Raw genomic sequence first — 21,009 nt, forward strand, 5'->3', positions numbered from 1 at the left:
GAGTTTGGAGTGACCCTTCAGCTTGCAGAGAATTCCTTCATCGTGGCTGATACTTGAACAGATCGTGAATCACCTTTGGCTGTCCCCAGTTTTCATATCTGGGTTTGCAGAAGTCAAAGTTGTGAATTCATTAATTCACAATATTTCCTTGAGTGGTCTCACTTCCATTAATTACTGCTTCTTTTCCACCACCTGAAGGTTTTTCACAGGGCCCTTGCATAAAAAGGAAAAAAAAATTGACACATTCCTGTACAAGGAATGAGGAGAGGAGTCTGTCTGCCAGTCCATGGCTGGTTAAAACTGATTACTGCTTGTGAAGCTCTGCAAACTCCTTCCAAAAGGTTCTGTAAATCCCACGGATCCAAGAGCTGTACCTGGCTCTTCTAGTGCTGTTGAGGTCAGGGTTACTGGGACAAGCTCTGTGTCTCTTGTCTCTTTTACCAGTATCAGTTTTCACTATTTGCTATTCAAATTTGCTCAATGCAACTGCTCTCAGGTTTCCTTTATTCATGAATTCCATTTTAGTTGTGATTGGTGAAATAAATGAGTTCTGTTTATCATCACTGGTCAAAGAAACATGCTGTACAATGAGGTTTAATATGGAAGAGTTTGGGTCAGGCATTAAACTGTGATTCTGAAAATACTCTTCTGGAAGTCTGAATTGCATGTTTAAGTGTGGGACTTACAGTTCTTCCTGTAAGAAATGACATTTTTAAGAGAATATTGAGCCATGTACAAGTTTTTCAGCCTGATTTCACTAGGTTTTTTGATTGGTATATGTGATAAAAAGCTAGAAATAAATTCTTTGGCTGAAAGAAATGATCTCTACTTTGATGCTTTCATTTGAAAATCTCAAAGGGGTATTTACTTGATAACTGTGAACTGGATAGAGGGAGGGTAGAGCTCGGATCTCAGCCCTGTTAAATGTGATCTACCAGCAACCCCTGCTGGCTGTACAGTGCTTCAGACTGGCATCGATCCTCTGAAGCAATGCTTTATATGGTGCTCCTTCTGAAAAAATACTCACGTTTTAATAGTCTTTTCTATTTTCTCACAAACAGTGACAGAAACCCTTGATGCTAAATTAAGCAATAGCTGTGAAATTATTTCTTTAACTGCAGTGAATAAATATGGAACAGGTGAACTGTGCAGCACTTCTTACATTCTGCATTTGCAGTCATTGTGAATTTATTTTTAATAATAGAAAATGGTTGATGGTAGATGCCAAGAAAACTGTTTTGTCACTTGAATTACCCCCAGACTGTTCTACAGAACAATATGGTTTCAACCTCACTTCCACGCAGAAAGTTACACTGACATAATTCCATGGTAATTGCTGATGAAGTTTGAGAAGCTTGGTTATGTTTGCTCTGTCACCAAATGTGATTATATTTATTAAAGTCATTTTGTAAATGGAGTGTTGGAGATGTAGGTTTAAAACCTGCTTGACTGCAGTTGGTGAAAAGAGGGATTTTTGAAAATGAATGTGTTATAAATGCATTCTTACAGCACAAGCTAGACTAGTAACATATTGTGCTATGCAGTGTTGGGCCTGAAAAACAGAGTACTTGTAACAGCATTTATTTTTTAGCATAGCAAAAAATTAACTTTTGGCCCTATTTCTGAAGCTCCTAAATTAAATCCATTTGGATGTGAAGGTTTACAGGGGCGAAGAGCTTTCTCACATTTTCGAAACTCCCCATCTGTTTATAGCTTCATTAATTGGAACTGAAAAAATAAGAGCGTGACAGCTCTATCAAATTTTTGAATCGCATAAATTGTGAATTCTTGCACTCATCACAGAAGAATCTGAACCATACAGGAGTCACAATGTCCCAAAATACTAATATCCACCTCTCTGTGCTGTTGTTTCCCGTAATACAGATAATCACACAGATATGATGGAAGTAGATGGAGATGTGGAAATCCCTCCCAACAAGGCAGTGGTGCTGCGTGGCCACGAATCCGAAGTGTTCATCTGTGCCTGGAATCCCGTTAGTGACCTTTTGGCCTCAGGGTACGTGCACTGCCCACGTGTGTGTGTGTGTGTGTGTGTGTGTGTGTCTGTGTGTGTGTGTGTGTCTGTGTGTGTGTGTGTGTGTGTCTGTGTGTGTGTGTGTGTCTGTGTGTGTGTGTGTGTCTGTGTGTGTGTGTGTGTCTGTGTGTGTGTGTGTGTCTGTGTGTGTGTCTGTGTCTGTGTGTGTCTGTGTGTCTGTGTGTCTGTGTGTCTGTGTCTGTGTGTGTGTGTGTGTGTGTGTGTGGAGTGTCTGTGCTGCTGCAGGGCAGGGCTGCAGGCTCAGGGAACACCTGCCCCAAACATCAAATGCCACAGTGCTGATTAGAAAATAGTGCCTTAAAATTAAATTTATTGTTATTATTATTATTATTATTATTATTGACATTATTTACATTAACATTATTATCATTATTATTAACATTATTATCAGCATTATTATTATTAAATCATTATTAACATTATTATTAACAATGTTATTAACATTATAAACATTATTATTATCAATATTATCATTATAATTATTATCAATATTATAATTATTAGCATTATTATTATCATCATCATAATAATTATCATTATTATTATACTATTATACTGTTATTAAATTAATTTAATATTTAAATAAAATTAATATTAATAAAATAATAAACATACAAATTATGTATAATTATTATATAATTATTAGATATATGATTAATCTATTATGATAAACATGTAATTACAGTATATAAGTATAAATTATGTATAATTATGATACAGAATCAATATTTTTTATCACATATATATTGTATAGTGCATATACATTGCTACATTATATAGTATATATTCTATATTACATGCTATGTATGTGATATATATAAAAACTATATTTCACATAACTATATATAATATATATTATCTATTATTTTACATACCATGTATTCTAATGGTGTATATTATTAGTATGTTGTATATTATCAGTATATGGTACATTGCACATTATATACTCTTACAGAGCAAAAACTGTATGTTTTACATAACTATATATATAATATATATTATATATTACTTTACATACCATATATTCTAATAGCGCATATTATTAATATATTGTATATTATCAGTATATGGTACGTTGCACATTATATACTCCTACAGAGCGCCATTCTAAGGATGTATGTTAATATATAGATGAAATAAATGGAGTTGCCCATGTGTAAACAGCAGCATTTCCATCCCCACGGGGTGTTTTGCAGCTCTGGCGATTCGACAGCGCGGATATGGAACCTCAGTGAGAACAGCACGAGCGGCTCCACGCAGCTGGTGCTCCGGCACTGCATCCGGGAAGGGGGGCAGGATGTGCCCAGCAACAAGGACGTGACATCGCTGGATTGGAACGTAAGTGCTCCAGATGCTCCCAGGAAAACCCTGCTCACAGCACCTCGTGCCGTCAGACTTTGTGACAGCAGCGGTGTCCTCCATGGCAGAGCTCAATATTTCTGTTTCGAGCAGTGTTGTAACTTCTGCTGTACTTTTGGAACTTCTTTCTAATGAGTTGCGATCAGTGAAACTGAATGTCGTAAATCCTGTGCCAATTCTACCTCAAATTTGCTTTGTGCTCTTTAGCTTTGAGTTAAGCAGTAAAAATGAATAAATAAATAACCTCTTTGCTGGCAGAGTGAAGGTACACTTCTAGCAACTGGGTCTTATGATGGCTTTGCAAGGATATGGACTAAAGATGGTAAGCAAAATACTTCTTAATTTATGATATATTTTCCTGTATTGTGGCTCACGGCATAGTTTTTTATTTTTTAATGTATTCATATCAATATAAATTTTCAGGTAATCTTGCCAGCACCTTAGGGCAACATAAAGGTCCTATATTTGCGTTAAAATGGAACAAGAAAGGAAACTTCATTTTAAGTGCAGGAGTGGACAAGGTGAGATAATCTTTGGTAAAATTAAAATTCTTTCCTTCACCGTTATAATCTAACTGTAAGCAAAATAGAAAAACTATGCAAAGTAAGTAAATGAAACCAAAGGCATGGGATGTAAATATGTGCTTACAAAGATCTTGTTATGCTTAGTTATGTTTCCTTGGGTTTTATAGTAGCAGTTTATTGAGACATTTTAATTTCCTAGATTTCAATGTCTGTGGATTTCTTCCCATTTAGGTTAGTCTGAGTTGGAAAATAAGTGTATTGAAACCAGAAACATGAAACCTTTGTAAAACCTAATCCTAATTCAGTGAACCACTACATGCAAAGCCTCAGGAAAAAAAGAATTGTACTAGAGGGATAGATTCAGGCTGAGTTGGATATCAGTCAAACCTAAGAATGATTATAAAGATTAGAGCTGGAACATAAGGAAAGTTGATATATGTGACTGGGGAGGTGCCAGTTGTGTAATGCCATGGAGCTCATTGTTTGACTGTGTTTTATTTCACCTCTCTAAACAAATTCAGGTTTACAAGGTCTTTCAGTTCAGAGCTGCTGTTTATGTGAGAGGTTTTATTTATGAATGATAGGAAGGGCACAGACTGATGGGAAATGTACTTAAAGTGAATTCAGAGAATCAAATAGACTATTGCAAGAGTAAGGAGAGTTGATTTTTTCCTCTGTAACTGATTCAAGGTGCAGAAGTCAGCACAGGTTTTCTCCTAGTGAGAGTGGCAAACTGCAACCTCAGTACAACCACTTAAAACTGGCAGTGTCACTGTAAAGTAGTAAATTTTCTCCTTTGTTTTTTTTTGGGTTTTTTTTTTCCCTGCATGCATTTACTTGGTATGCTTTATTAGCCAGCTTTATAAATGCTTGTGCTGGCACAAAGGAAGGAAAATTTAATCTATCAAAGCATGGAAAGGATGTGTTTACTCTTTTGGCATCTGTGATGGTTATGCCATTTTTTAAATATTTGTGGAGGCACAACTTTCGTTTGCAGGAAAATAATGAAGGAAGAAATAGAAACCTCATTTCAGTCAATAAAACTTCTTAAACAAACTGAGATTATGCTTTGGAAAATATTCTGCTTTAGCCGAGAGAATGACCCAACCTTAGGTCCCTTTTCCATAATTATTTTGTGTGATCAGTTCATGCTTCCATGGAGTTCGGTGTCAAAATTTTCACTGATCATTGAGGTAGGGCAGGGATGTTGGCATATAATACACTGATGATATGATACTAATTCTGTCACTTAAGATTTCTTTAACCTTTCAGAAGGTTATGAAAGTATTGGCAGAGAACAATATAGAATAAAATTACACCCTTAAATTTTTCAGCATGTGACTAATTGCTAATAACATCTCCTTAGGAACAAGTGAGTAGCTGATACTACAATTTGAATATGCAAGTATTTGAAATTAAAATAGGTGTGTGGAATGGATTACAAGAATATAAATAGGACTAAGAGGATAAAACTGTTTAAAAGCCCACAAATTCCTTCTTCCCTCTAGACCCCAAAATGTTGTGGCTAAACACCTTTCTAATGCAGTCTTAAATTATCTACTGTTTTCTGTACATCTGCTACTATTTCTTTTAGTACTGGATCAAACTCTAGAAATGTATAATCAAGAGCAGGTTTGGGTGGTGGTGAGCAGGGTAGGTATTCTTGTACTTGGGAGTGGTGGTAATTGTGGGGAAATAAGCAATTTGTACAAGTTTGTTTATTGTTTATTTATCTGTTTAACACAGACCACAATTATTTGGGATGCCCACACTGGCGAAGCCAAGCAGCAGTTTCCATTTCATTCTGGTAAGTCTTGATTTCATCATTCAGATTTGTCATCTGAAAAGACAAAAAGCTGTTATTTTCAAAAATAAATTTAAAAATCTGATGTTTATGGTGCTTATTATTTGCATAATTTTAAAATCTTACAGGTAGTCTTTGGTTACTGAGTCCCATACTGGAATTTTGAGAATGTCAACAAAGATGGATTTGTTCTGATTTTATAACTCAGTTTTATTGCGGTTCCATGAAAGTCATAAGAGATAAATAATCCAAGTATTTCTGACTTTCTGTAGTATGGTGGCAGACAAATCATGTGAGTGGGCCACAAGGGATTATTGTTTATCACCTAAGGACTGTGTTTGTCATCCTCCTGCTGCAGTGATCTCACCCCATATGCCATTGTTCCACTGTCTCCAGATTGGCCACAAACCAGCTGAAAGCTGTTCACTGGCCAGCTGGGGTGGGAGTGCAGGAGGTCAGACAAATTGCTTTGTGGGCTGCCTGCTGAGCAATCCTGTCAGAATCAGCTGGAAAACAGAATGGAGAGGATGACAGACGTGTCATTGAAGGGCCTTTAAGAAACGTGTCCTGGTCCATTCTTTATTCTGCTTGTGCCACATTTCCAGTGGCATGACAGCAGCCAAAAACATCAGCTCAGCATTTACTGCAAGCAGTTCATTCTGTGCCATCTGCCATAAATAAAAGAGCTGGCTTGAGCAAATGGAACATGTTGCCCATGATTAAGCTTCAAGTTACCACACCTTAAAATGCTGGAATTGAGAAAGGAAATAAATCCTTACCCTTCCCTGGCTGCCATCCCTGAGCACGAGCAGGAGATGTTGGTGGAGATGAGCTCATGCACGATGATGTGTGAAGTTGTGGGAACCTGTTCCTTGTGCTGCCTCCTGAGATTTGTTTATAGATGCCTTAACTACAACTTGATGTCCTGCTGCACTGTCTTCTCTATAACTTTGATTACAAATATGTTCCATATTATGATGTCTGATATTAAATTTGTTCCACTCTGTGTAAGACTTGTTTTAGCTGTGTTTCTTACTGTTCATAGTGTTTATCTTCAGAACTGCTCTAAAATGACAATTGCTCTTTGTTGGCTTTTGTTCCAAGGTGGTGCATGCTAAATTTGCACATCAAATTCCTGCAGAGTGCATACTATAGCTTTAAATATCTTTCTTTTCCTTTTAGCACCAGCATTAGATGTTGATTGGCAGAGTAACAACACATTTGCCTCTTGCAGTACAGACATGTGTATTCACGTTTGTAAACTAGGACAAGATAGGCCCATCAAAACCTTCCAGGGTCACACAGTAAGTACTGCAAAAAAGGGGGTTGCTCTGTGATATTTTTATTAGTGAGAGGTTAGGGGCCCAGTAAACTTAACCAGTACCCAGCACCTGTGTAATGGTCATTGGCTACAGGCAGTAGATGCACACAAAGGTAGTTGTGGTTATAGTCTTATGGTAATCACAATCCCTGTGATTATCACAACAGTTCTCACCCCCGTGTGCAGCTTGTTTTACCAGTGCCAGGATGCAAGAGTGAGCTCTAGAAGAAGAAGCAGCATGATAACTTCAAGATTTTACCACATGGTGTACAAGAATGCATGGGAAGTGTGATAAATGGATAGCAAAAAGCTGTTGTTATTGAAGGCAAAGCTATGAACAAAAATTAAGTGTTAAAAGCCTGACAGCTATGCAAATGCTCATAACTGCTGTCCAGCTTTATCTTTTGTAAGTTGTCATTTATGATGGAAGGAAAGACTCCAACTTACTCTCACTGTTAACTTTTAGAATGAAGTAAATGCAATCAAATGGGATCCAACTGGTAATCTGCTGGCATCCTGCTCTGATGACATGACTCTAAAGGTAATGGGAGCTCTGGGGCTGGCCCTTGACTTTGTAGGACTCTGGAATGCAGTCCATTAGCCTGGATATTCCAGCAGTATCGCTGTGCTTGCTGTGTTGACCAATATTTGTTCTTTTTTTAATATAAAAAGGTTAGGCAATCCTAGAAATCCTTGTTAATCAGGTCCAAGCTTTGGTCCAGAGAACTTGTTACAGGCTGCCAGCCTGAGACTGGGAGCATGATTTATTAGGTGCTTTTAGCTGTTTACAGAATCAGGTCATTAATCGTTAAGCTGTCATGCTTGATGGTTGCTTTTGTTTAAAAGAAAAAGTTGGAATGCATGTCAGGTAGCACATACAAGAATGGGTAACTTGCTCCTTTCCTGGTTTTCTTCTGCTTTCCCCTTCTTTCTAGTTAAAATCTTTGGCATGTTGTTTCTTCCTGTGCACTCCTGGATTTTTCCAGTTCATCAGGAGTCATTTTGCAGTTTTCAATCACACCTACACTTGTCCTCCAAATCACTCACAGCTACTTGCTTTCCTGTAGAACAGGATCAAACTTGTGAGTGCAGAGGACACTGCAACTTGCACACATGACCTCAGGGCACTCTAGAGATGCTTACAAACCAGCAGAAATGAGGCTGTTCATGCCTGGCAGGCCTGTGCTGCTTCCATGGTACAGATGCTTTCCATTACTCCTGTACTGCTTTACATTCACTGGGATCTTCAGCACTGTGCTTGGTAGAGTTTCAGGATACATTTTTTACATTGACAGCACTGTCCTGCTAGTAACCCTTGGGACAGTTAATTCCATCCAGCTTACTGTTGTTTAATCAGGGAATGGTTGAATGAGTGAGTAGCCACATATCTCTCCTGTTGGCACACGGTCAGGCTCTGGCAAGGGAAATCACCTTATCTAAATACCAACACTTAAGCATTAAGCTTTCAGTCTAAAGCTGGATGTCTAGACATCTCCAGTCAGCACTGTCTAGCACTGCTGAAGAGCAAGTTATCCTTTCCTAAGTTAAATGTCTTAAGTCAAGTGTCATCAAAAAGGAATCCCTCTCAGGATCTCAGGAAACCCCTGAGAGCATCAGTTGTTCTCCACTGGCAGTGGACAGAGTCAAAATAGCCAGCTTAAGCCAGGTATTTAATACTTAAACAGCTCCAGGGTGATGGATTCCAGGCTAGAGCTGGAACTGTTGCTGCTGCCTCTCTGTGAGTAGAGGTGACAGCTGGGAATGTGTCAGCATTTGTGGGATTCCAGCAATTAACTTCTTGGTGGCTGTTTCAAATGGAGCCCAGGCTGCAAAGAATGTTATTGTTTTGTTCAGTATTAGTTCAAATGTCAAGTGCTGGAGGATAAGTCTACACATCACTAATCACTTGTGGATCACTTACTTTTCAATGGCAGAAGGAATAAATACCAGGTTTGGAAGCGCGTGGAAGGTCCCTAGTGATTTATTTACTTAGTTAGTTTCTATCTACAACTTAATGTTCTCTAGGGCAGCTGATAGGGACTCTCATCTATGTTAGTTTTGGGAAGAGAAGTTAGATTTTGATTCCTTCAATTAAAGTGGAAATACAATTTCAATTCTGTCTGCACATTGAAAATCAATTTCCTCTTCAGCAAAGCAGCAGTTCTGAAAAGCACCATTTATTTACACATGCACCTCAATTGCATCTTAAATACAGTTGAGCTTAAATATGCTCCTGGTAGCTTTCTCTAAAAGAAAAAGTGAACTAAAAGCATTACTGAGACACATATTATTAAAAATAGCATTCAGGTGGTTATCTGCCTTATCAAATTTAACATGTAGGAAAAGGTATAAAAGCCTTTCCAAATCCCTTCTGTAGAAGCAATGTAAACTCTTAATAGAATAAAGGGGTTGGGTTTTTTTTGTTGAGCATGATCTTAGAAGAGTTGGAGTCCTCTAATGACCTCTGTGAAGTACTGAACACTGAAATCTGGCAATGCAAATGCTAATAAGTCAGGAAAATGCCATAGTGGTATTTGTGTCTCTGTATTTTTAGGAAAACAGAAAATTTCTCTACTGTCCCTTTATTTTACTCAGTCTGTGTAGCAAGAAGTTAATTTAAAAATAGGAACGTGATATTTTATCAACTCAGACATGAACATTTACATATTGCTCTTCTCATTTCAGCATCTGCTTTCATCCCTGCACTTTTCAAGGGGTTTGCAGTTCCCTCAGGCAGTTTGGTTTCTACAGGCAGCACCTTTATTACTCATTGACCTTATTGGGGGCTTAAAACACAAAGAATGAAAGGTCCTGAAATAAAATTTGGCATAACTACTCTAGATACCTAGCAATCATAGAAAATATTTTGACTGGCCTAAAATGTAACAGTCAGCCTGCAAACGATGAAGAAGAAACATGTAAAATGTATTTTAGTACAATATTGTGCTAAATTATTTGTGTATTCCTCTCTTTTTATCATAGATCTGGAGTATGAAACAAGACAGTTGTGTCCATGATTTACAAGCACACAACAAAGAAATTTATACTATCAAATGGAGTCCTACAGGACCAGGAACAAATAATCCAAATGCCAATCTTATGTTAGCAAGGTACTATTTAATCCTGATTTTAAATGCTTATTAAACATTATTTTTACCTCACTTTTCTATAAATGTAAGTTCACAGAATGTTTTGAAGCATTTAAGATACTTTATCATATTCTGTTTGTATTAGCAACAAAAATATGTTTACTTGAGGTGTAATTAATCTGTTTTTTTTCTTGACAGCGCATCCTTTGATTCTACTGTTAGGTTATGGGATGTAGACAGAGGAATTTGTATTCATACTCTGACAAAACATCAAGAACCTGTGTACAGTGTAGCTTTCAGTCCTGATGGCAGGTACCTGGCCAGTGGCTCCTTTGATAAATGTGTACACATCTGGAATACACAGGTATTGCTCTTCTCTGTGTTGAGAAGTTTGTGTTTTGGTCTTTTCCATCCTTTCAACCTTTGTTTATCCATCATACTTAAGCCACAATGAGATTTGTCATTCTTAACACACTGGTTTTCTCTTTGTTCTGAGATTATTTCTTTTAATGGTTGTACATTTAATTTCTCACTTTGAATGCTTGCCTGTGGTGAAGTAATACTTGTCTTTACATTGTCTTATCAAAAAAAACAACCCAAAAAGACAAAAACCAAACAAACCAAAAACTCACTGACAAAACTCCAAATTGAACAAAGTTCCTCCAAGAACATATTTCATCCAAAAATAGTCTCTGTTAACTCTGAACTTCAAATTCCTGCTAAAACAGGGGCTTTTGTGAAAAATGATGACTGGGTGTAGACATACTAATCTGATTGGCTGTTTCATTGAATTTCACTGACAAACAAGAGAATGCAAAGTGAGGGAAGATAATGATGAGAAAGTATTTCTGTGAAACTTTCTCATAAGGGACACTATTACTTGTTTTGTATTTCTGCCAAAAAATAAGAGATTGCTATGTTTGAAACTCTAAAGACCTTGTCAGGCATGATGCAATCTCTGGCTTCTGGGCATTGGCTATTAATTTCTGAAAGGCTCATTTCAGTAATTGGAAGTAGTTGTGACCATCCCAGCTTTGCCTGTCAAGCACAGGAGCTCAAGGTGAAATGGTTGTGCCACATTGTTTAACGAGATGCTGAGACTGTCCACAATCTCTTCTGGACCACTTTCCTCTGAGAATTTCAGCTTTTAAAAGCAGTGGGGAAGTTTTCAATGTACAAACTGTGCTTGTTCACTTTGATTTTGTTGTATTAATTACTTGCCTTGTCCCTTTTTTAGACAGGTGCCCTAGTTCACAGTTATCGGGGAACAGGAGGGATTTTTGAGGTTTGCTGGAATGCAGCAGGAGACAAAGTTGGAGCAAGTGCTTCAGATGGTTCAGTAAGTGTTGCTTGACTTGGTGGGTGTTCTAATAATAAACATCTTTTGGAAATCTTTTAACCAACAATGGAGACAAAATTTCCTTCTCTAGCTGAAGGTTGAATGCAACCAGCTCACCTGTATGTTTTCAACTGTGGTGAAGCTGCTGTGGTATTGTAAGAAGAATATTTTTATTCCAGTCCAAAAAGCTCAGAAGGTAGAGATATCTCCAATTAATATTTTCTGTTCCTTCTCAGGCCTACTGGGTCAGTGTGTTCAGTGTGGCTGGTTTGGAAACAAATTTGTTTTTCTTTCTATGCTCTTTTTGAGGGAAAATGCTCAGCGTAGGTGATATTATAATGCATGACAGGAGTGAAATACCTTCTGCATTGCATTCAACAGCCAAACAAAGTGCAGATTTCTAAATGCTTGTAATTAAAAAGTTCCTAAAAATGTCAGCAGCTATATATAAATATCAGTCTGCTTACTTTGCCTAGGAAGAGCAGGGAATAAAATCATGTTTAACTAATCATGAATGCTCCCACTGTCATTTCACTGCAGGGTGTTGGAGCATCACCTCCTGGCTGCTCTGACACTGTCCTGCAGAGCTGCAGTGGGATGGGAATGTGCAGGGTCATCATAAGGAGCACAGTCCTGGGGCTTTTGCTTGCCTCTGTCTCTCCACGGTTTGCAAAGAAAGCAGAGGAGAGCCTAAGGAAAAGCAAAATTAACATAAGGCTGATAAGGGAATTGTGTTTTGAAGTGCTGTAGCTTCCTTGAACAAACGTCAGCAAAAAGCAATCCTGGCAGCTCAGTAGTGCAGTCTCAGGTGGTATCTTAACACAGGTGCCAAAGCATTCCCTTCTGAGTGCTCCTTGCTGGTAAGTAAGAGTTAGAGGTGTTAGAGTTCAAATCACAAAATAGGAAGTTCTAGATTTGAAGAAGCCTAAATGCTAGAGAATTAATTTTGATTGGTCTTAATATAATTTTAGTCTTGTAAGTATAGGCAATATCATAAAAGGACAAAAGCTCAAGGCATATCCTGAATAGAAATTAATTATCACTCCCCCAGATGACCCTTTTTTATACATACTGTGTAACTTTTCCAGTCCTTCAATTAATTTGGCCCAAGAGGCTGATTGTACTTGGAATAGATTTGTTTTCATTTAGTTTCTGATATTTTAAAAAATGTTTGGCTTAATTTGTTCTCTATTGTTCTCTAGCAAAAGCCCTTCTCTTCCACTCTGTTTAAAATGTGCTTGCAGCTGGTATTGTCTTGTGTGTGGTTATATTTTACTAATAGATTTCTATATCTGACAGACCCAGAAGCACTACTTGGTGGAGATTTTGGGAAGAGTAAAACTGGAATTTGTACACCATTAACTGTTTTTTCTGATCTATTTAGTTATTGTCCATGTACTTTAATTTCATTTTATTTTTTTACAAACTAGAATAAGTTCTCAGCCTCACAGTATTAAATATGTAAGCAAACAGCTTACATAAGATGTTGCTGTTCTGATAATAATTCTGGAGGCAGCAGTGCCCTTAGCACTGGGGCTGGCTGGGGGTTCATAAAGGGCTCACCTGGTCATTTTGATATTATTTAATCATTGTTAATAGATATAAGGTTAAGCTTATACATAGGTTTTGCCCTGAAACTCCACACAGAATATAAAGGCCCTGGTGCTGTGCAGCTGCTGTATCTGTGTCTCTCTCTTTGCAGGTTTGTGTATTAGACCTCCGGAAATAGCGCTCTTAGTTGGAAGCCATGGACCGACTATGAATGTGTACATAGCCAAAATGACTGTCCCTGACCCATGTACTGCTATAGTCCCAATCGAACCATGGCCAGTCCACTACAGCCAAATGTAAAAGAAATATATACATATACTGTATATAAAAAAAGAAAAAAAGGAGAAAAGAAAAAAAAAAAAAAAAAAAAAAGAGGAGAAAAAAAAAATTTACACCCTGAAGAGGATGACAGAGTTTTGTCACAGCTTGTGAATCCTGTTCACCAAGTGCTGGAATCTGCTGTGCCCCAAAATAACATTTAAAGGTTTTGGATATGAAAAACAGAAGAGCACGAGAGAGAGAGAGAGAAATATACCATATACAAGAGCAGACCCATATACATACCAAAATCAGAAGATACTAATGGCAGCCTTCATTACCCCTTCCCCCATGAAATCCATTCTCACGTGGATTGTGGGGTATTTTTGTTTTCCTTCTCAGTAGTTGAACAGTTTGTGTGTACAGAGAAAATGGACTTAACAGAAATCTGCAGCAGTAGGTTTTTTTCTTTGCTTTTAAACATTGGGTTTTCTGTTTTGTTTTGGTTAAATTTACGGATGCATGAAGTAAGGGAGTGATTTAGTTTCTTGTTTATATTTTTTCACCTTGGGAAAAAAAAAAAAAAAAGTTTCTTTGAAACATGTTTCGATGAATTCTTTGAAGAGGTAGTTTGAACCTGATAATACTTGGTACATTTTGTGGCTCCCAGAGCACAATTTTGTGAACAGAGGGAGGGTGGAAAAGGGATTAGGGAGAGAGAAGAAAAAAAAAATCCTTCTTTGCAGCGTGATACTTCACATCCTCATCTACAAAGTAGGATGGAAATGGGTATTGTGCTATGTTTGACTTTTTGGTGACATGGCTGAAATGCAGTAATTTCTTATTTGGGACATAATTCTGCCAAACTTAAGAACAGAAGGGCACAAAAACACAGGAAAAAAAACCTAAAACAAACAGGGATGCAAAAAAAAAAAAAATAGAGGAAAAACGCATCTTCTGTTGCTTTAAGACCATAGCTAAAATATGGTTCAATTGTGCACTATTGTGAAAAGGAGCAAAGTATAGCTGGGGGATTTTGTTTAAGAGGTTAAGATCTTTCTGGACAAGGGTTCATGCCACAGCTTCGTTGAGAGTTGCCCATCATTATTTGTAGGAGCTTAGATGTATAATTGTAACCAAACTCCAGTATTAAAAGTATTTCATGTAATTTTTCTTTATTAAAATAAAATCTTTGGCATATATTTGATAACACTGCCATTAAGAGGCAAAATGTTTACTACCTTAGATTTAAAAAAAAAAATCTTAAACAGAGGACTTGCTTCAAGTTTATTTTAATAGCAGTGATTCAGCTTATTTAAAAGATGAATACTTGCACTAATTCCCCTGCTGCTCCGGTCCTGCAGTTTATTGTATCTTGTGACTACATTTTTCTCCAAATATAGGGTAGATGTAAGCTGCTATTTTTTTAATAATCACTACTATATAGTGTCTTTTACTCTGTTTACAATATCAAGTATTTTTCTTACAATGACAGATGTATATGGCAAACCTTTTTCTGCTCATGTGATTAAAAGTATACTAATAGTGATTTTATTTGTAAATGATAGCATGAGGTTGTGTTTATGCGTATGTGTAGTTGAAGAGGTTGCATCATGTCTTGCATAAGATTCCAAGAGTGTAAATTTATAAAAAGAGAGGTTGTCAAATTTATGTCACAGACATTTTACTTAAGGAATGGTTTATATTACAGAGCTTTGCAAAGTTATCGGTTTTATAACACTATTTCAATCACAATTAATTTTGTGGCTTATGATTGTTAGTCTCTAAACTATTTTTTTATTCGTTTGGGGTTTTTTTTCCCCCTCCAAGTGAAGTATGAATTCATTTAATTGAGATAATGCAGCTTTGACATTTTAACCGTTGTTCATTAGGCATTGATTTCTGCTATTTCCATGAAATAAACACGACTTGAAGCAAGTCTGAGTTTGGCTAAGGTAGGGTAGCAATTTGCCAGTGGTAAAGACAAGTCAACAATACATTGTTTATCTACCCCCCAGGATTATACTGCTATCACACACAGCGTTTAAAACCAACACCAAGTCATATCCATACAGACAGTTATCCGTGGTGGTTCTGTGCCAGCTATTTTTAGGGTTTTGGAACATATTGCAAATGTTTAGAGCAATTACGCTGTGAGTTACAATATGTAGGAAACCTAATATATTGAGTGTCTGGCACTTGAAATATTGCTTTTATTGCTGGAGGTCCATGACTGTGGCTGACCTCTGTCATTTAATGAAAAAAAAAAATAAAAATAAAAAAAAAATTCTGTGCAATAATTTTAAACTGTGCTCCCAGGAATAGACACAAATGTTTTGAGTATGTTTAAGCTGCATTTTTCGTTTAGCAATGCATTTGTCAATTGCACTGAATTTAAATCCTGAAAGTCAGAAGTGATTCTTGATAGTACTTTTGTATTTTAATATGGACAGTTTATTCATTTTCATAAAAGTTATTGGATTATTCTTTCAGCCAATCTAAACAATTGTGGTGGAATTCCATGACATAGCTGCAAAATCACACAGCCATGTTTTAGGGTATTGCCATTTTCCTCTTTCTCAATCATCAGCTGTTTTGGTTGTAATTCTAATTGCTTCAGCATAGCATCACACACACTCAGAAATAGAGAACAGCAGAGCTTCAGCACGTCCAGGCCGGGGCTGTCAGCTGTGGGTCCGGCAGGAACGCCGGCTCCCTTGGCTCGAGGGCTCCGGGCACGCGGGCAGAGCCCTGCCCCAGCGGGGGCCAGCGGTGCCCGCTGCCCTGGGGCCAGGCCACGTCCCCGAGCCGAGGTCTGGCCATAGCTGTCCAGCTGTCCTGCCCGCTGCCCTGGGGCCAGGCCACGTCCCCGAGCCAGCATCCCCGAGCTGAGGTCCGGCCGTAGCTGTCCAGCTGTCCTGCCTCGCATGCCACAGTGCTGCTCCTGCTCCCGCGCTCCGCACGCCCGGAGCCGCCGCGTGCCGGCCGCGCCGCGCGCTGCCAACCACAAACCGGACAAAACCACACAGAACCGTGATGTTCATTCCTGTCTTGCGTAGCACAGAGGCCTCGTGTTCCAGGCTGGGGTGCACTGTCCAAACTGCTCCTTTCAAAGGGGAAGCCAAAGGGCAGCAAGGCCCTGACTTTGTGTAGCGTGTACGTACATGCTCAGTCTTACAATTGGAGTCATTCCTATTTTTATCAGTTCAACGCGGTAACAGGCAAATATCCCAACAGAGGATAAAAGGAAGGGGAAAAGCTGGGCTCAGAATTAATGATGGGATAAGAAATGAACTGCTCTTGAGTTCGCTGTCTCTCTGTGCGTCCATCTCAGTATCCCGTTTCTCATTTTTGCATGACCGGATCCAGGTTTCTGTAGAGTTCGTCTTTTTCTATTTTTACTTTACCTTTTTCTGCATTTTTAAATTGATGTAAAGATTCCCAACCAGTGGACTTTTTAGTGTAGTTAAGAGAATATCTAGGTCTTCATAAAAGCTTTTTTAGACTCTTTGTAATGTTGGTAAACTGAGTTTATTCTGGGACTACCATTGTGCAGGGTTATTTAGCATGTCTACGAGATGATTGGAAATCTTATATGAAACACTAAAAGTGCCTCTTTTTCTGGGTTGGGTGGAGGGGAGGTAGTAGTTACCAGAGTCAGAACGACATGGCATTTCAAAGCATGTTTCTTGATTTCGTGACACTTTAATGCATCTTGAGAGAAAGGCCAAAGATTTCTACCGATTTTAATTGATTTTCATTTTAAAAAGCACTCCTTTTTCCTTACACTGCTTACCTCATGCTAGGGCGTCTGATGGGGCGTTGTACCTTGGGCATGTCCTTTGTGTTTAGGGAGAGCAGTGGGTGCCGCTTTGCCAGCAGAGCGAGCTCAGCAGCTGACGCGTTCAGTTCTGCTGCGGGAAGGAGCTTTGTTACCACTACAGACTGGGGGCTGCAGCCTGTCAATGCAAGGTTGTCTGGTTTTGTCTGTTTAGCGAAAGAGGGGAGCCCTGGGACCTGATTTTTCCAGTATTTACTTCACCAGAAATCCCACTGTCTGTCACTTCACGAGGAGCCCGTGCCGGGGCGAGCGCTGGAGGCGCCGGGGCTGTGCTGAACCCCGGTGTGGATAAAATGAGCCACATCCCCCTCGAGCCGAGGGTCCCCAGTGTCCCTGGGGTTTTGCCAGAGCAGGGCATGCCAGATTTAGCCCAGTTCCTTTTCATCTGAAGAGCAGGATAGCTCCTCCCTTCCCAAAGCCCTGTAGAGCCATTCCCCAGTGGGATCACTTCCACCCTCTCCAGACGCCTGAAGAAAGCAGAAGCAACATTGTGGCATGTTAGAAGCAAACACGGCTTCGGGAGACAGCAGTAAATCTCCATCAAGATCCCTGACATTTTCCGTAGGGAGAGAGACATGGAGCAGTCCTCACTTCTCCCTCTAGAGAAAGCTCTGAAATACCACGAGCTGTGAAAGTGTGACTGTCTTCACTGTCAGTCTGGTGGGAGGCAGACGAACCAGGAAAATCTGCCGTTTCGAGTGGATTGCAGATTTAGTGTTAATAGTGCTTCAGATCAGTAGTTTTGAGTACATAATTCGCTTTCTCTGCCCTTAAGTTTGAAGCTTGACAATAACCTGAGGCATGTTTTTGTTTTGTTTTGTTTTTTATTTTTAAATAATCATTCATTTTTACTTCATAATGTTTTTTGACATTTGTGGGTAAATACAAGAAAACAGTCTGCATGTTGTTGCTAGTCCAGTGTACTTTGCAATCTTGTCCTCAACAGACTGCAGTGTGCAGAACAGTAATTCTAGAATACAGAAGTAATTTTCTCTCTCTCCTGACATTGACATTGTAGTTGTAATGGTTTCATTTGGAGTTACAAATCCTTTGGGTCTAATTCTGTGAGCCTACCTATAGCACTGGATTAAAATGTCTGCATCATTTCTTCAGTTATCCAGTTAAACTACAACTGTTGTAAAAGTGTAAACCAGCCCATGACAGTTTTTTGTACTTGTTTAAAGGACTTTTATTGTTCAGTTTTCATGATTATTGTCTAAAGAAGACTGATATAGATGTTCTATACTGTCCTGGACCATGTTAATTACACTTTATGATGTATTTTGGTTCTACATCACAATGATTTGTCCCCAAGGCCCTTATATCCCTTCTAGGCACATTTTCTGTTGCAGTTTCCCTTTGCATTGTATTGCTTTGACAACTGTAATTTGAATCAGATCTGAAAGAGGTCCAGAATAAAATATATTTTGATATTACCTTGGCTGAATGTTTTATACCAATGATTTTAAACACTTGGGATGGAAGGTTTGCAGATCATTAAGCTGGGGAAGTGACAGACTGAAACACTATTTTTAATGTTTAGTTTGGCACATTTTCACGTAAGACAAGGTGCAAACAGCAGCAGGAGGTAAAGCAGTGTGTGGCTGCAGCATCTTTGGGCTCACATAGATCCTGTGATGGTGACACCGTCCCCTGTCACCATGTCCTGCTGTTCCATTCAGGGGAACTGATTTATTTTGTGTTTTACATGCTCCATCTTCCCCTCACCCCTGCACCTGTGGAACAGAAGAGTCCAGTGGTGCTTGCAGCTGCAGCCCAGAAGATTCTGGAGGCGTGGGAGCAGCTCCTTCCCGGTGATGGAATCTCATGTCAGGGAGATCTGGTGTTACAGAGCGACTCAGTTTGGCTGTGCAGAGCAACATTGTTTGTGTAACTTATTTCAGATGTGTGAAACCACTGAGATTCACGTGTGAAATACCATACATGCATCATGTGTATAATGATCTAATTCCTTTAGAATTGTGGGTCATGTCATAGTCCAAGTGAGGGAACCCAGACAGTTCCTTTTCAATGTGTCTAGAACTTCATGGTGAAATAGCTGCTTTCTCTTGTAGATTGCTGGTTTGTTCTATAGTAGCCTTCTGCTATCAAAATTGATTCCAATATTTTGAAACTTGCTGTTGAAAAGAGCCTGTAATGAATTGAAAACAGAGGAGGGACTGTTTTACAAGTGTAAAACCAGTCTTGCCTTCCCTTCACATGGAGTCTGAGTGCATTGCAGGATTTCTGCATCACCTGGATTTTGAGACAGCAGTGTTGGAGCAGTTTCATGGTTCTGAGACAGGCTGTGAGTTGATATTTCATTAGTTACAAGTGCAAGAACCACAGAGCAGTGTTGTGTTATGTACAAATTGCTTTCACATGGTAGTGATGGCCAGATCCATCCTGTGAAGAGGAGACAGCATTCCAGGTAGGTGCCTTATTCCACTGCTTCCCAAATCTTCCCTTTGGACTTCAGTTAGAGCCTGATTCTTATAACTCTGTAGGAGCTTGTGGTCTCAGGTATTTATAAAGTCTGTGTTCTCTACCTCCCAGGGAAATGATTTAATGGAAGTTGAAGCAATATCTCTGGTTTGCTGATGTCAGCACAGGGCAGCTGTAATGGAATAATAATTTGGGAGGAATTTATTGATGATTCTGTAGAGAATGATGATGCCCTGGTTAGTATTTTGTCCTTAAGGAAAGCTGACCCAGGAGTTCTGTAGTGCAGGGGCTTTTGTGGTTATCTGACTAACTGAAAATTTGTGCCATAAAGGCTTGGTTGAGGAATTAATAGGTTTTCTTAACAGATGCCATGTGAAAATGTTCTGCTTCCAGATTAATTCTTCAGTTACCAAGTCAAGATTTTGGACTCAAAAGAATGTCAAGACATCTCGGTAGAGGTTGAATACTTTCAGCAGACTATTACATTTTCCCCCACATTTTTCTGGCTTGTTCTAGATGCTGAGTGCCCTGATTTTAACCTTGAGAACGCTGTATTTTGAACTTTCTGAGTTACATGTTCTTGAGCATTTTCACTGGACTGGTGACAGCTCAGGCTGAGTGTTCTGCCTTCCCAATGAGAGAATCAAAGGGCCTAGCTCACAGTGATGCTGATGGGAAATTCCCAATTACCTTAGTGTAAGCAGACCTAGGGCAGCACTTCTGAAAAGAGGTGTTGGTGGATGAAGGATTTTTTTTATCCTGACATATCAAAAATCCATCCATTAAAGATCAGTGTGTCACTGTGCTGAAGTGCTCATACCACAAACCTTCTGCTCCTTGCATGTTGTCTCAGCCTTGGTGGAAACCATGAAATCTGCAGGCTCCATTTAGTTTAATTTGTACTTTTGTTCTTGCTTCAGATGTTTTCTGCTGACAAGAATATCTGAAGGTGTGTGGCCTGCCTTTAATAATGCCAGACAGAGGGGCACAGGTGGGGGTTAAGCCATGTGGACATGGCTGGGGGCTCTCCAAAGCCATGCTGGGTCTCCACAGCCTCTTTCTTGCTCGGGGAGATGTGCTGCTGCATCGTTTGCAGTTCCAGAAGCCACTTGGAGTACAGTGTCTGCTGGCTGTTACACTTTATAAATATGGAAAAGACCTTTTTTTTGACACAATAACCATGTATTCATATTACTTGGGAGCCACAGTAATTTTGACAGATATCTCTTAATTTCTCGTAAGTGATTAGTTTTTAAAGTAGCAACTTTAAAAACCCCGAATTCCCACTACAGGACAATAGTGAAGAATAGCACTTAGTTTACTTCTCAAATAGTTATTTGAAGGTCTTGCAGTTCTTTCGCTTTCTATTGCTACAGCCCATCTGTCTTCAGTTTGCTTAAACACTGCAGAGAAGTCAGGTGC

The 21,009-nt window shown here is 39.0% G+C and overlaps 1 protein-coding gene across 7 annotated transcripts in view; it reads left to right on the forward strand.

Annotated features, from left to right (window-relative positions):
- TBL1XR1 (TBL1X/Y related 1) overlaps positions 1–18,578 on the forward strand; it is a 110,672-nt gene extending 92,094 nt beyond the window's left edge. For all 7 annotated transcript variants that reach the window (XM_014254413.2, XM_005525078.3, XM_088060972.1 and 4 more), the window contains 11 exons: positions 1,885–2,017; positions 3,253–3,394; positions 3,674–3,737; positions 3,839–3,936; positions 5,686–5,746; positions 6,926–7,047; positions 7,531–7,605; positions 10,047–10,174; positions 10,352–10,517; positions 11,391–11,492; positions 13,195–18,578. In XM_014254413.2, coding sequence (XP_014109888.1) covers positions 1,885–2,017; positions 3,253–3,394; positions 3,674–3,737; positions 3,839–3,936; positions 5,686–5,746; positions 6,926–7,047; positions 7,531–7,605; positions 10,047–10,174; positions 10,352–10,517; positions 11,391–11,492; positions 13,195–13,221 — 1,118 coding nt within the window. In that variant the 3' untranslated portion in view covers positions 13,222–18,578. The remainder of the gene's footprint in view (positions 1–1,884; positions 2,018–3,252; positions 3,395–3,673; positions 3,738–3,838; positions 3,937–5,685; positions 5,747–6,925; positions 7,048–7,530; positions 7,606–10,046; positions 10,175–10,351; positions 10,518–11,390; positions 11,493–13,194) is intronic.
- Positions 18,579–21,009: the final 2,431 nt, after the last annotated feature.

The sequence above is a fragment of the Pseudopodoces humilis genome, chromosome 11, assembly GCF_049639895.1.
Source record: "Pseudopodoces humilis isolate 2021_Gansu_Grassland_sample_001 chromosome 11, ASM4963989v1, whole genome shotgun sequence".
Classification (NCBI taxonomy): domain Eukaryota; kingdom Metazoa; phylum Chordata; class Aves; order Passeriformes; family Paridae; genus Pseudopodoces; species Pseudopodoces humilis.